The sequence below is a fragment of the Hypomesus nipponensis genome, chromosome 20, assembly GCF_054491055.1.
Source record: "Hypomesus nipponensis isolate SF chromosome 20, ASM5449105v1, whole genome shotgun sequence".
NCBI classification, from domain to species: Eukaryota; Metazoa; Chordata; class Actinopteri; order Osmeriformes; family Osmeridae; genus Hypomesus; species Hypomesus nipponensis.
In genome coordinates, this window is record NC_140380.1 from 8,530,001 (window position 1) to 8,545,157 (window position 15,157).

The 15,157-nt window shown below is 52.6% G+C and overlaps 1 protein-coding gene across 1 annotated transcript in view; it reads left to right on the plus strand.

Annotated features, from left to right (window-relative positions):
- The window catches only part of frem2a (FRAS1 related extracellular matrix 2a), a 49,768-nt gene that overhangs the window by 25,433 nt on the left and 9,178 nt on the right, over positions 1 to 15,157 (plus strand). The window contains exons 5-14 of the mRNA XM_084683800.1: positions 3,832 to 3,957; positions 4,211 to 4,462; positions 9,418 to 9,567; positions 9,955 to 10,164; positions 10,839 to 11,036; positions 11,162 to 11,326; positions 11,653 to 11,835; positions 12,158 to 12,447; positions 13,928 to 14,231; positions 14,527 to 14,658. Of these exons, the coding sequence (XP_084539926.1) occupies positions 3,832 to 3,957; positions 4,211 to 4,462; positions 9,418 to 9,567; positions 9,955 to 10,164; positions 10,839 to 11,036; positions 11,162 to 11,326; positions 11,653 to 11,835; positions 12,158 to 12,447; positions 13,928 to 14,231; positions 14,527 to 14,658 (2,010 nt within the window). The remainder of the gene's footprint in view (positions 1 to 3,831; positions 3,958 to 4,210; positions 4,463 to 9,417; positions 9,568 to 9,954; positions 10,165 to 10,838; positions 11,037 to 11,161; positions 11,327 to 11,652; positions 11,836 to 12,157; positions 12,448 to 13,927; positions 14,232 to 14,526; positions 14,659 to 15,157) is intronic.

Genomic DNA, 15,157 nt, shown 5'->3' on the forward strand with positions numbered 1-15,157 from the left:
CTGTTCGCCCGGAGGACCTTTTAATTACCTTCTCGCTTCGCTCCCAGCTCTATCACACGCTCAGTCTCTCGCTCTGCCTTCGGCGGCTCAGGCGCACAATCTTGTTGTCGCTTGTCTCTTATACCTTGTCTTTTCTATCTCCATCTCTTTCTCTATTACACTCACACACACACAGTCTCTCCCTAACACACACACACACACACAGTCTCTCCCTAACACACACACACACACACACAGTCTCTCCCTAACACACACTCACACACACACAGTCTCTCCCTAACACACACTCACACACACACAGTCTCTCCCTAACACTCACACACACACAGTCTCTCCCTAAAACACACTCACACACACACAGTCTCTCCCTAACACACACTCACACACACACAGTCTCTCCCTAACACACACACACACACAGTCTCTCCCTAACACACACACACACACAGTCTCTCCCTAACACACACACACACACAGTCTCTCCCTAACACACACACACACACAGTCTCTCCCTAACACACACACACACACAGTCTCTCCCTAACACACACACACACACAGTCTCTCCCTAACACACACACACACACAGTCTCTCCCTAACACACACACACACACAGTCTCTCCCTAACACACACACACACACAGTCTCTCCCTAACACACACACACACACAGTCTCTCCCTAACACACACACACACACAGTCTCTCCCTAACACACACACACACACAGTCTCTCCCTAACACACACACACACACAGTCTCTCCCTAACACACACACACACACAGTCTCTCCCTAACACACACACACACACACACAGTCTCTCCCTAACACACACACACACACACAGTCTCTCCCTAACACACACACACACACACACAGTCTCTCCCTAACACACACACACACACACACAGTCTCTCCCTAACACACTCACACACACACAGTCTCTCCCTAACACACACACACACACACACAGTCTCTCCCTAACACACTCACACACACACAGTCTCTCCCTAACACACACACACACACACACAGTCTCTCCCTAACACACTCACACACACACAGTCTCTCCCTAACACACACACACACACACACAGTCTCTCCCTAACACACACACACACACACACAGTCTCTCCCTAACACACTCACACACACACAGTCTCTCCCTAACACACACACACACACACACAGTCTCTCCCTAACACACACACACACACACACAGTCTCTCCCTAACACACACACACACACACACAGTCTCTCCCTAACACACACACACACACACACAGTCTCTCCCTAACACACACACACACACACACAGTCTCTCCCTAACACACACACACACACACACAGTCTCTCCCTAACACACACACACACACACACAGTCTCTCCCTAACACACACACACACACACAGTCTCTCCCTAACACACACACACACACACACAGTCTCTCCCTAACACACACACACACACACACAGTCTCTCCCTAACACACACACACACACACAGTCTCTCCCTAACACACACACACACACACACAGTCTCTCCCTAACACACACACACACACACACAGTCTCTCCCTAACACACACACACACACACACAGTCTCTCCCTAACACACACACACACACACAGTCTCTCCCTAACACACACACACACACACACAGTCTCTCCCTAACACACACTCACACACACACAGTCTCTCCCTAACACACACTCACACACACACAGTCTCTCCCTAACACACACACACACACACACAGTCTCTCCCTAACACACACTCACACACACACAGTCTCTCCCTAACACACACACACACACACACAGTCTCTCCCTAACACACACACAGTCTCTCCCTAACACACACTCACACACACACAGTCTCTCCCTAACACACACACAGTCTCTCCCTAACACACACTCACACACACACAGTCTCTCCCTAACACACACACAGTCTCTCCCTAACACACACACACACACACACAGTCTCTCCCTAACACACACACACACACACAGTCTCTCCCTAACACACACACACACACACAGTCTCTCCCTAACACACACACACACACACACAGTCTCTCCCTAACACACACACACACACACAGTCTCTCCCTAACACACACACACACACACAGTCTCTCCCTAACACACACACACACACACAGTCTCTCCCTAACACACACACACACACACACAGTCTCTCCCTAACACACACACACACACACAGTCTCTCCCTAACACACACACACACACACAGTCTCTCCCTAACACACACACACACACACAGTCTCTCCCTAACACACACACACACACACAGTCTCTCCCTAACACACACACACACACACAGTCTCTCCCTAACACACACACAGTCTCTCCCTAACACACACACACACACACACAGTCTCTCCCTAACACACACACACACACACAGTCTCTCCCTAACACACACACACACACAGTCTCTCCCTAACACACACACACACACACAGTCTCTCCCTAACACACACACACACACACAGTCTCTCCCTAACACACACACACACACACACACAGTCTCTCCCTAACACACACACACACACACACAGTCTCTCCCTAACACACACACACACACACACAGTCTCTCCCTAACACACACACACACACAGTCTCTCCCTAACACACACACACACACACACAGTCTCTCCCTAACACACACACACACACACACAGTCTCTCCCTAACACACACACACACACACAGTCTCTCCCTAACACACACACACACACAGTCTCTCCCTAACACACACACACACACACACAGTCTCTCCCTAACACACACACACACACACACAGTCTCTCCCTAACACACACACACACACACACACACTGGATCTAGGACAGGCTTGATCCCACTGTATTCTGCCAGTTTTTTAATGGTCCCTGAGCGTCTGTTGGGAAAAATCTGGTACATTTGTTTCCTTGTTTCGCCTCAAACAGACACCGGTTTTCTCAAGAGTTTTTGCCCTTGATAGATGGCGCTTTCACTGGCTCTAACTCTCTGCTTCAATCACTGCCTGCTCTGATGTTGAGAGAGGGAGGGAGGGAGGGAGGGAGGGAGGGAGGGAGGGAGGGAGGGAGGGAGGGAGGGAGGGAGGGAGGGAGGGAGGGAGGGAGGGAGGGAGGGAGGGAGGGAGGGAGGGAGGGAGGGAGGGAGGGAGGGAGGGAGGGAGGGAGGGAGGGAGGGAGGGAGGGAGGGAGGGAGGGAGAAGGGGGGAGAGGGTGATGACTCTTTCTCTGACCTTTCAATATTTCCAAAAAATGTAGGAGTAAAACTCCTACTCCCTCTAAGAGATGAGCTGGGATGGAGGCTTGCATGTGTAATTGCCTACTCGCACACACACACACGCACGCACACACACACATACACACACACATACGCAAATATAAGACGCACAAACAAGGATATTGCAAGGATATTTCTACATTGGTGTTTCCAGTATTCCAGTGTTTACTGTGTGTCTCTAATGGAAGATTTCTCCTCCTGACTTCCTTCTCTCTGCTCCTGTCTTTTGCCTCTTATCTTCCTACTCTCCTCCACTTCGCTTCTTTCCTCCCCTATTGTCTAACTACCTCCCCCTCACCTCTCCACCCCTACCTCCCTTCCCCTCCCTAACCTTTCCCTTTCTGCTCTCCACCTCCTCTCCCAACATCCTCCCATCCCGACTCCCACCCTCCTCTGCTCTCTCCCCCTTCTATTCTTCCTCTCCTACCCCCTCTCCTCCTCCCTCCTCCTCTCTCCTCCCTCCCTCCCTCCCTCCCTCCTCCCCCATCTCCCCTCCTCCCCTCCAGAGTCGACGGTGTTCTTCCCCCAGCAGGTCATCTCCGTGGAGGAGGACGTGGGGGAGAAGATGATCCCCGTCCACAGGAGTGGTGACACCAGCCAGGAGCTGATGGTGGTCTGCTACACCCAGCAAGGTGCCCCCATGCCTCTACCACACCTCCCTCGCCCCACCTTCCTCGCTCACTCACCTCTTTCTTAGCCTGCAGACATTGCATTTCTCTTCACCTGAGCACGGTGGTTTCAAAAAAAAGTGTCTGTCAAAATGAAGTTATTACAAGTAAATAACGTTTCATCTCAGTGACACTTCCACAATATTCGAAGGCCTGGGTCCTGTCTACAAAACTACATTTCCCACCCTTACCTCTGTCCCTCCCCCCTCTCCCATAGGCACAGCCACAGGGACGATCCCCACCACCGTCCTATCGTACTCGGACTACATCTCTCGCCCCGAGGAGCACGGCAGCGTCCTGCGCTTCGACAAGGGCGAGACGGAGAAGGCGTGCCGCGTGGTCGTCATCGACGACTCGCTGTACGAGGACGAGGAGAGCTTCAACGTCACCCTCTCCCTGCCTGTCGGAGGGAAGCTGGGAGCTCACCACCCCAGCGCCCGGGTCAACATCCTGCCAGACCTGGACGATGGTAAGACTGCGCGACTGTGGGGCAGAGGCGGACTGACAGACAGACACAAACACACAAAGCGACACAGACAGACACAAGGTGTGTTCGACTTCATGCAGCGCCGGCGGCGCCGACAGTCGGCTGCCTGAAGTCGAACACACCTACAAACTGGCAGGCAGACAGACAGACAGACACAAATAGACACAGACAGGCAGACAGACAGGCAGGCAGGCAGACACAAAGAAACACAGACAGGCAGGCAGACAGGCAGGCAGGCAGGCAGGCAGGCACAAAGAAACACAGACAGGCAGACAGACAGACACAAAGAGACACAGACAGGCAGACAGACAGAAGGGCAGAAAACAGACAGACAGGCAGACCTGTCTCCTATTCTGTGTGGATCATCTGATTGCCAGCTTGCTCCAAGGCCTCGAGGCCTGTGATTGTTAGTACATGAGGGCACATCCTCCATAACTGGAAGCACTAAAGGACTCAAATAATTAATAATGTGTTTATTATAATATATCTATATATATGTGTGTATATATATATATATATATTCTTGATGCACCCACGTACCGACATTAAAAGCGAGCGAGGAATCTCACAGTGGCCTTTATTGGGAGGAAATTAATTACTTTGGAGTTCAAAGGGTTTGTTGTTGAAACTGTGTGAGTGTGTGTGAGTGTGGGTGAGTGTGTGTGTGTGAGTGTGTGTGAGTGTGTGTGTGTGAGTGTGTGTGAGTGTGTGTGAGTGTGTGTGAGTGTGTGTGAGTGTGTGTGTGTGAGTGTGAGTGTGTGTGAGTGTGTGTGAGTGTGTGTGAGTGTGTGGAGAGGGTCCCACAGAAACGCACGCACGCACGCGGACACGCTCAGGAGAAACATCAACGCCTAAAGACGCTCGTTTACGAGGCCTCCTCGACGCAGGCAAGCTGTCACAACGACTCGAGCTTTCATGTTGCCTCACAGCTCAACACTCATTGATTTCCTCGATCGACTGCACAAATAAATCCGCTCCTCTGAGACAACAATACCTTATTAAATGTCAATGTGCTCGTTTGCTGGTTCTCATGAAAGCGTTTTTCGCCGTCACGGGCTTGTGGATGAAGTGTCCGAAAAGCGACGGTAGCGGTAAACAAACTGATGATAACATTTGAGACGCCGGAGAATCATCTTTGATGATACTTTTTTCATAAGTCTGTCAAGCTTTTGATAGATGTGATCCCTGTGTACGATAAATCACTAGCATCTAGATGAATTGCAGGTAAGGCAGGGTGTGCGTTCTGGTATCTGTGATATTCTCGTTGTGTGAGTTAATAATCAGACCGGGTGTTAAAGAAAGATAGTTTACTGATATGAAGGAGGCAATTATACATCTGTAGGCCTACTGTTCACGTACTTGCGGGCTCTGCCTTGCATGAACACCCCACCTGCGCATGCCTGTAGGGGGTCATGCCATACATCACTGGTGTGACAATGTTATGATTCATAAACGTTACAGTATCCAGTAAATGAATTGTATCGTGGATGTTGAGCTACATATTGATGCTTAGTACGATGTGGAAAGTGTGTGTGTATGTGTGCTGGCCCGCGTGCACGCGCCAACGTAACAAGAATGCACTGATGAAGCCACCTGGGATAATGGGTAGAACTGTCCTTGCCGACAGACCAAGGTTCAAAGACGGGCGAAAAACTTGACTCACGCGGCGCTATTTGGAGCGCCGCGAACGACGTGTCATTTTGAGCTCCCTTGCCGATTTAATCCCGTCTGACAGAAAACTAATACCTGCTCGGTGGCAACAATACACGCAGCGCCTCCTCGGCCCCATTCGCTCAGCTAAACCAGACTCTGACAAGCACAACCCAAACACGCTAATACGTTAAGAAAGAGCTCAGGCGTTTTAGCGTCAAACTGTTTTTCCAGTTTCTCTGGAAATGTGAATTAGCCGACAGACACTACAGGCTCTTTTCGTCTCGGCTTATATCTCCGTGTTGTTTTCGGTGTGTGTGTGTGTGTGTGTGTGTGTGTGTGTGTGTGTGTTTGTTCTAAAGTAGAAGGTGAGCTAAACATCTGTGATAGCTCTGTTCTAAGAACATCACCTGAGGCTACAGACTAAAAGTGGTCAGAGCTTCTCTCTCTCTCTCTCTCTCCCTCTCTCTCTCTCTCTCTCTCTCTCTCTCTCATCCCCACCTCTCTCTCTCATCCCTACCTCTCTCTGCATCCCTTCCTCTCTCACTCTCTCACTCTCTCTGTCTCTTTCTCTCTCTCTGCATCCCTACCTCTCTTTCTCCTCCTCTGTTTATCTCTACACTCTCTGCATCTTTACCCACACAGGAGCACACGCACTCTCTACTCAAGTCTTAATATAAACCGTGCGTGCTCCCCAAACTCAGTTCAAACTGGAAGCCGCATGCTCAGCTTTGTTTTCGGGATATTTCCCAGTACCCTCTGTCCCTCTAAGTCCTAAAGTAGGACGAGGAGAGGTGGGGGGTGGTCGACCGGGGGCATTTCCCCTGCAGGGGGTTGGGAGGGGGTGGGTGGGTGGGTGTTGAGTGATTAAGGGGGGGTCTGGGACTGTTTGATTTCACCTGCTGTCTCCGATCGGGGGTCGCTGACACGCTCTCCCAGGGTGGGCTTGTTATGGCCAGCTGGGAATGGGCATCTGTCTCCACCCCCGGGCGGATGAACACCAACAAAGTCACACGCCATCTTTAATGACCCCACACACTCACACACACACGCCCCGGTCCGTTTTCCCCATGCCGTTCCTACGCGTGGCAAAACCACCGTTTTCCACCTCATCCCTTGGGGTGGGGGTAGGGAGGAAGTGCTACTCATCCATCATCACCCCCCCCCCCCACCCCCCTCTCACCTCACCTCCTCCTGGCTCTCTGTCGGGGCACGCAGGGCATGTTTATGGGGATGTTGACACAGAGGCAGCTGACGGCCTGCGTCGTGCTGCTCTCTCTCTCTCTCTCTCTCTCTCTCTCTCTCTCTCTCTATCTCTCTGTGTCTCTCTGTCTCGCTCTCTCTCTCTCTCTCTCTCTCTCTCTCTCTCTCTCTGTCTATCTCTTTCTCTCTGCCTCTCTCTCTCTGTCTCTCTCTCTGTCTCTCTCTCTCTCTGTCTCGCTCTCTCTCTCTCTCTCTGCCTCTCTCTCTGCCTCTCTCTCTGTCTCTCTCTCTCTCTGTCTCTCTCTGTCTCGCTCTCTCTCTCTCTCGCTCTCTCTCTCTGTATCTCTGTCTTTGTCTCTCTCTGTCTCTCTCTGTCTCTCTCTGTCTCTCCCTGTCTCTCCCTCTTTCTCTCTGTTTCTCTCTCTCTCTCTCTCTCTGTCTCTGTCTCTGTCTCTCTGTCTCTCTCTCTCTCAGGGCGCCTGTCAGCCTCCCCTCTGGTGAACCTGTCGAGTCGTGCGGGGACGTCGGCACATGTATACAGACATATACGCTTCCTCCCCCCCCTCCCCCTCCCCCCACATCGCTGCCGGGACCTGTCTGCGTGTATAGGAACACGTTCAGAAGAGGGGGGGGGGGGGAGGGGGGAGGGAGGCTGATCGTCAAAAGGACTGAGGGGAAGGCCGGGGGGAGGCATTTTTTGGGAGGAGGAGGAAGGGGGGGGGCCGGTAAGTTTGTTTCTTCCACTTGTAGACATAATGACTGTTTCTCGGATCAGCCTTCGTGCCTGTGGCTGTGTTTCAAGATTTGTGTGTGTGTGGAGGTTGGGGGGGGGGGGGGGGCGGGGAGGGGGGGTCCTGGCTGGCTGCTTTTTATGACGCTTTGCCAGCACTGGAAAAGGCACCATTAGTCTGACAAGTTCAAAGTCAGTCTGCCAGCGCACTTCTTTCATGCGAGCACTTTTCCTTTTGAAATCAAACATCAATGCCGATACCACATATATCCGTTTTCTAAATTACTTTGACTATGAAATCATTCCTCTCAAGTCTCATTTAAGGACGTACCTTATAAAACCTGAATGCACGGAGTGAGCATCAGTGAAGTTTGTGAAAACGATGATCAAAATCACTCTATTTCTGGATCAGGACCAGAGTAGCAGACTTGAAGAGGCTGTAGACTGTGACAATGACGAGGCTGAAAGTTTATTCTTGTCGGCTATGCTGGTAGAGAGATGTTCTATGAAGTTGTCAAAGAGACATATGAATGACAGCATGTTTTTGCCTCTACAAACAACGTGCTAGTTCCAGCAAGCTTTGAGGAGCAGAGGGGGTCCTCTCTGTGTCTTTGGAACTCTTTCTCTCTCCCTTCCTCGCTCTCACTCTTTATCTCCCCCACTCACTGTCTCCCACCCTCTCCCTCTCTCTCCCAATCTCTCAATGTCTCTCTCTCTGTTACTCTCTCTCACACACACACACACACATCACTCACGCGCTAATTTGCGAAACCCTTACAGGATCCTGTTTTTGAGTTTCCGTAGTGACCCCTGGGGGTGGAGTCAGAGGCCACGCGAGGGTGAAAGGTCACGACCCCCCTGCAGGTTGAACTCTTGGCTAATAGCTCAGGGCTCTTTGAAGCCAACTGATCTCCTCCTTTGCAAAATGAACCATATCAGATCATGAGGGCTCGCTGACAGGTTACCCCACACACACACACACACACGTACACACACACACACACACACACACGTGCACACATTGTTTCCATAGCGATTAAGCTGGAGGTGCACTAATATTGACGACATGTAGAATAAAGTTGTTGTTTTTTTTCAGTCCCTGCCATGCCCTTAATGAGGTGTAAGAAATCCCTTCCGACCCTCTGCTTAAGTCTGTCGTACCTCATTATCTTCAACTTGAAGTGATATCATTCTAACCGGACGCCTCCTGAATGACTGAAATCAGTGCAGGCGCCGGAGTCACTTAAGATAATGACTCCACTTCTCTCCTCTTCCTTCCTCTCCTTTCCTCTCTCCTCTCCCTTCCTCTCCCCTCTCCTCCTCTCCCTCTCTCCCCTCCCCTCCCCTCTCCCAGCTCCGGTCTTCTACTTTGGCGAGGCAGAGTACCGCGTGGACGAGAGTGACGGCCAGGTGGAGGTGAGGGTGTGGAGGACAGGGACCGACCTCTCCAAGGCCGCCTCCGTCACCGTGCGCTCCCGCAAGATGGAGCCCGTCTCCGCCGAGGGTAGGATCACGCCTCTCCAGCCGGCCGGCTGGCCGAGGGATCATCGTGGGGTTGTGTGTGTGTGCGGCTTACCCTGTGTGGGTTAGGTTTAGGGAATGTATGCAACGTTATGTAAACATGCTGGTCTGATTCCCCTCCTTCTCTCTCTCTCTATCCCGGTCTCTTTCCTCTTGGTCTCTTTCTCTTGGTTTCTCTCTCTTGTTCTCTCTGTCTTGGTCTCTCTCTCTCTCTCTTGGTGTCTCTCTTGGTTTCTTTCTCTCGGTCTCTCTCTCTCTTGGTCTCTCTCTCTCTTGGTCTCTCCCTTGGTCTCTCTCTCTCTCTCTTGGTCTCTCTCCCTTTGTCTCTCTCTCTTGGTCTCTCTCCCTTGGTCTCTCTCTCTGTCTCCAGCTGGTCTTGACTACGTGGGGATCAGCAGTAACCTGGACTTTGCCCCGGGGGTCAGCATGCAGACCTTCAAGGTCACCATCCTGGACGACCTGGGCAAGCCGCAGCTGGAGGGCAGCGAGGCGTTTGAGCTGGTCCTCCGCATGCCCATGAACGGCATCCTGGGGGAGCCCGGGAAAGCCACGGTGTTCATCAACGACTCTGTGTCCGACTGTGAGTGTGGCCGTGGGTCGCTAGCCTTCGCTGTCTCTATCTCTCTCTCTCTCTCTTTCTCTGTCTCTCTCTCTCTCTATCTCTCTCTCTCTCTCTCTCTCTCTCTATCTCTCTCTCTCCCTCTCTCTCTCTCTCTCTCTCTCTCTCTATCTCTCTCTATCTCTCTCTATCTCTCTCTCTCTCTGTCTCTCTCTCTCTCTCTCTCTCTGTATCTCTCCCCCCCCCTCTCTCTCTCTCTCTCTCTCTCGCTCTCTCTCTCTCTCCCTCTCTCTCTCTCTCTCTCTCTCTCTCTCTATCTCTCTCTATCTCTCTCTATCTCTCTCTCTCTCTGTCTCTCTCTCTCTCTCTCTCTCTGTATCTCTCCCCCCCCTCTCTCTCTCTCTCTCTCTCTCCCCCCCCTCTCTCTCTCTCTCGGTCTCTCTCTCTGTCTCTCCCCCCCCCTCTCTCTCTGTCTCTCTCCCCCCCGTCTCTCTCTCTCTCTCATCTCTACCTCCCTCTCTCACTAATCTGGCACACCTGATTTGAATAATTGGCTGGGGTTGATCAGGTCACTAGTGTTGAATCAGGTCAAAGAAGTGGGGTTGTAACAAGCAGGTAGCTCTCCAGGAACAAGGTCCCCCCCCCTCCAAATTTCCTCCCGGCTTCTGATTGGTCCGCTCCTTCCGCCGTGCCAGTGCCCAAGGTGCAGTTCGGCGAGGCGCTCTACACGGGAGAGGAGAGCGACGGGCGCGTCGTCGCCACCATCCGCCGCAGCGGCGACGTCAGCCACCAGTCGACCGTGCGCTGCTACACGCGGCAGGGCTCCGCCGAGGTCGCCCGCGACTTCATCGAACGCCCCAACACCGACGCCTCGCTCGTCACCTTCCTACCCGGTGGGTAACACACGCACACACGACCCGACACGCACAAATGCACGACGCGCCCACACGCGACCTCGTCCGGCCTCAGACAGCGCAGCCGCCCCCTTCGTCATGGCGCGCGTTGGTTGTTTCTCCAGGGGAGGCGGAGCAGCAGTGCGTGGTGTCGCTGGTGGACGACTCCCTCTACGAGGAGGAGGAGGAGCTGAGGCTGGTGCTGGGAGCCCCCAGGAGTCGTACGCCATACGGGGCCTCCGTCGGGGGCCTGAACGAGACCCTCGTCAAGATCAAGGACACGGCGGACAGTAAGTGGGGGAGGGGGAGAGGGAGGAGAGGGAGTTGGGCTATGAATCGGAAGGTTGTTGGTTCGATTCTCGAATGACGTTGTGTCCTTGGGCAAGGCACTTCACGGGATGTCCCTGTACTTACTGTCGCTCTGGATAAGGGCGTTTGCTAAATGACTACGTGTAAATGTAAGTGGGGAGGGGAGGGTAGCAGGGTTTGGAGAGTCGACGTGGAGGATCTCCCCTGTGGGCTTCTCGTTTAAAACGGCAATTTTGAAACCGGATCACGTTTTTCGGTTTCCTCTCCTCCTCCCCGACCCTCTCTCTCTCTCCCCCCCTTCCCTCAGAGTCCATCATCCGCTTCGCCGAGACCAAGTTCAGCGTGAGCGAGCCTGGCGTGGCCGGCGGCGTGTCGCTGGTCCGCATCCCCGTGCTGCGTCTGGGGGACGCGTCCAAGGTGTCCCTGGTCCGGGTCCACACCAAGGACGGCTCGGCCACCTCGGGGGAAGACTACCACCCCATATCCCAGGGTAGGTCTCACCCCCCCCTCCCCCTTCGCCCAGGAGACACACACACCTGGACACGGGGAGAGACGGGATAGATTGCGCCGCGCTGGTGCTGCTCAGCCGTGATGTGTGTGTGTGTGTGTCAGAAGGCTGAGCGGTTAGGGAGTCGGGCTATTAATCAGAAGGTTGTTGGTTCGATTCCCGGCCATGCCAAATGACGTTGTGTCCTTGGCCAAGGCACTTCACCCTCCTTGCCTCGGGGGGAATGTCCCTGTACTTACTGTAAGTCGCTCTGGATAAGAGCGTCTGCTAAATGACTGAAATGTAAATGTGTGTGTGTGTGTAGATGTGGAGTTCAAGCAGGGCGACCAGGAGCACGTGGTGGAGGTGGAGGTGCTCTTCGACGGCGTCCGCGAGATGCGGGAGGCCTTCACCGTCCACCTGAAGCCCGACGAGCACATGGTGGCCGAGACGCAGGTCACCAAGGCCATCGTGTACATCGAGGAGACCAACAGCGTGGCCGACGTCACCTTCCCCTCCCCGCCCCACGTGGTGTCGCTGCTGCGCTACGACGACGTGGAGCGCTCCGCCGACAACCTCCACCCCCCCGCGGGGTACCCCGTCATCTGTGTCACCGTGAGTGGGGGGGGGGAAGGTGTGTGTGGGGGTGTGGGTGTTCGAGGATGTAGAGGGCCGAACTAGATTAGAATGAAATGGAATAGAACTGAATGGACTTGAACAGACTAGAGTAGAACAGAAATGAACAGAAGAGAAGAAGAAAACAAAAACTGAATAGGTCAGAACAGACTAAAATACAACAGAAAGTTTCCCTTCCTCGCAACACAAAGCCTTCAATCACATGAACGTCACCTCCATAGATTTGTATCAGGATCCCAGTAACCATGGATACTTCCAACAATGATGGATTACGAAGGCGCCAACTGTTTCTAATGGTGGGCAGCTTGAAGTCCTGTTTGCTCTGTGGGAGGTTCTGTAACAAACTGCTAGCTTCCTAACCTCACATCAGTTGTTGCTTGCCAGAGAAAAATGTCTCAAATGTAGAAACACTTTAGTCTAAAAACAGTTTCTTTGGTTTGTCAGCCAGAGAAATTGGAAATATAATTTAAAAACCAGAAATAGGGTTGTTTAAGTGCTGAATGTTCCAGAGATCCACAATGCTTGTCGGATCTGAATGTTCCAGTGTCCCCACAATGCCTGGTAGGGCAGAAGACCTAGTGTTCCACGATGCCCGAACAAGCAGAACATTCTCATGTTCCACAGAACGTTGTAGTGTTCCACAAGGCGTGAAAAGAGTCGAATCTTCACGTTTTCCGCAAGGTCTGGTCGAACTGAGGTATTCTTCCACGCAAAGTCAGACCCCTCAGGACTCTTTGTGCTGGACCACCCTGCTGTGTGTGTGTGTGTGTGTGTGTGTGTTTGATCATTCAGGCCCCGGGCCCCAGATTAACAGGTGAACAGGTTTGAGTGTCCCCTCTCTCTCTCATGCTTCCTTTCCTCAACTAAAGAGATCTCATCCCTGACTGGGGAAGACAGGTAAATGGATTTCCCTGATGTGTTAAGTCTTAGGTTTCTCAGGTGAATGGTTTTGAGCCCCATCCGTGTGTGTGTGTGTGTGTGTGTGTGTGTCCATGATGTGTGTGTGTTTCCGCTGAGAGCCTTAGTGCCCAGACGAAATGAGGAAGTCTTGTCAGAGTTTAGGTGCTGAGTGCAGCGGGAGGCAGAGAGGACAGAAGTGTTTGCCAAAATATCGACAGCAACGCTTCAGTGCATTTCCCGCCGGTCTGTGTACACGCGAGCGCGTGCGATTAGAAATTCAACTTTCGTATCTGTGCCTGGCACAGACCGGCACTGTTTCCTTTTGCATATTGTGTTAACTCTTCTCCTCGCCGTTCTCTCTCTCCCTTTCTTCCTGACATTTCTGTTTCTCTCTTTTTTTTTTCTCTCTCTCTCTCAACCCCTTTTTTTTCCCCCCTTCTCTATCCCTCCACCCTCCACCCTCTTTCTTCCATATCCCACTCTCTCTCTCTGACCTCCCTCCACCCTCTGTCACCCTCTCTAAAACATTAACACCCATCCCTCCACCTTCCCCACACAGGCCTGTAACTCCAAGTACCCTGACTACTCCAAGACGGGCTCCATCTGCGTCAGCGAGCACATCAACGACACGCTGACGCGCTACCGCTGGCTGGTCAGCGCCCCCGCCGGCCCGGACGGCGTCACCAGCCCCATGAGGGAGGTGGACTTCGACACCTTCTTCTCCTCCTCCAAGATGATCACCCTGGATTCGGTGTACTTCCAGGCGGGCTCCCGGGTCCAGTGCGCCGCCCGGGCCGTCAACTCCGACGGGAACGAGGGTTTGGAGCTGAGCAGCCCCATAGCCACCGTTAGCCTGGAGGAAGGTGAGCTCAGGCAGGCATTAGCAGCCGGGCTAAGGTTTGGGTGCGTTTGATTCGATTGACCAGTTGAACTGCGGGGTCGAGCCCGAAAATGTTTGGTTTTGAGGCAAATCCAAACCCGCCTGGCCTTCAGTATGTCAACAGGTTTTTGTGCAGTTGATCTGTGTGCGACCCGGGGTCTAGTTAGACGCACAAAATGTCAAACAACGAGACACTAAGCCATCACAATCCAGTTCTAGCCAGAGTCTCGTGTCGAATCAAACCCCCCCTAATCCTCCGTTCCCTGGGCTCTCTGCAGGGATGTGCCAGCCTAGGAAGGCGGGCACGGTCGGAGCCGAGCCCTTCTCTGCCAAGCTGCGCTACACGGGAGCGGATGACTCCTCGCACTCCAACCTCATCAAGCTCACCGTCACCATGCCACACATTGACGGTAAGACTCGCTAGGAAACCCAGCCTAGCTTAGCTTCCAGAAACACTAATCTTCATGTCGTGTTTATTTAGTCGGCTTACTTACGGAAGCTACATGCTCTATTTGTATGTAGGGCTTCTTCCCAAAATGCTAAATATCCCTACGACTAGCTTAACTCTTGGAACCGGTTTGCTGTAGGACAATACTAAGTTGCGTCTTATTCCTAAACACCATGAATCCATAGTGGACAATATGGATGTACAGACCTTGTTCGCCTTGTCTGCTGTCCAACCATCTACCAGAAGATGACAAGTGTCTGACAACTTGGTTTTCAAAATCTAAAACATTTTCCGTGCCTTGAAATCCAATGATTCACATAGAATGGAGTTGCACTTGCGTAGCTAAATAGACATTGATTGTGTTTATTCTACCGGGTGCACACATGCAACGGGAAACAGGCATGCCATACATGGCGTGCCACGTCTCCTAGGAAACCCTTGAGCTCAGCAACTACTCAGCA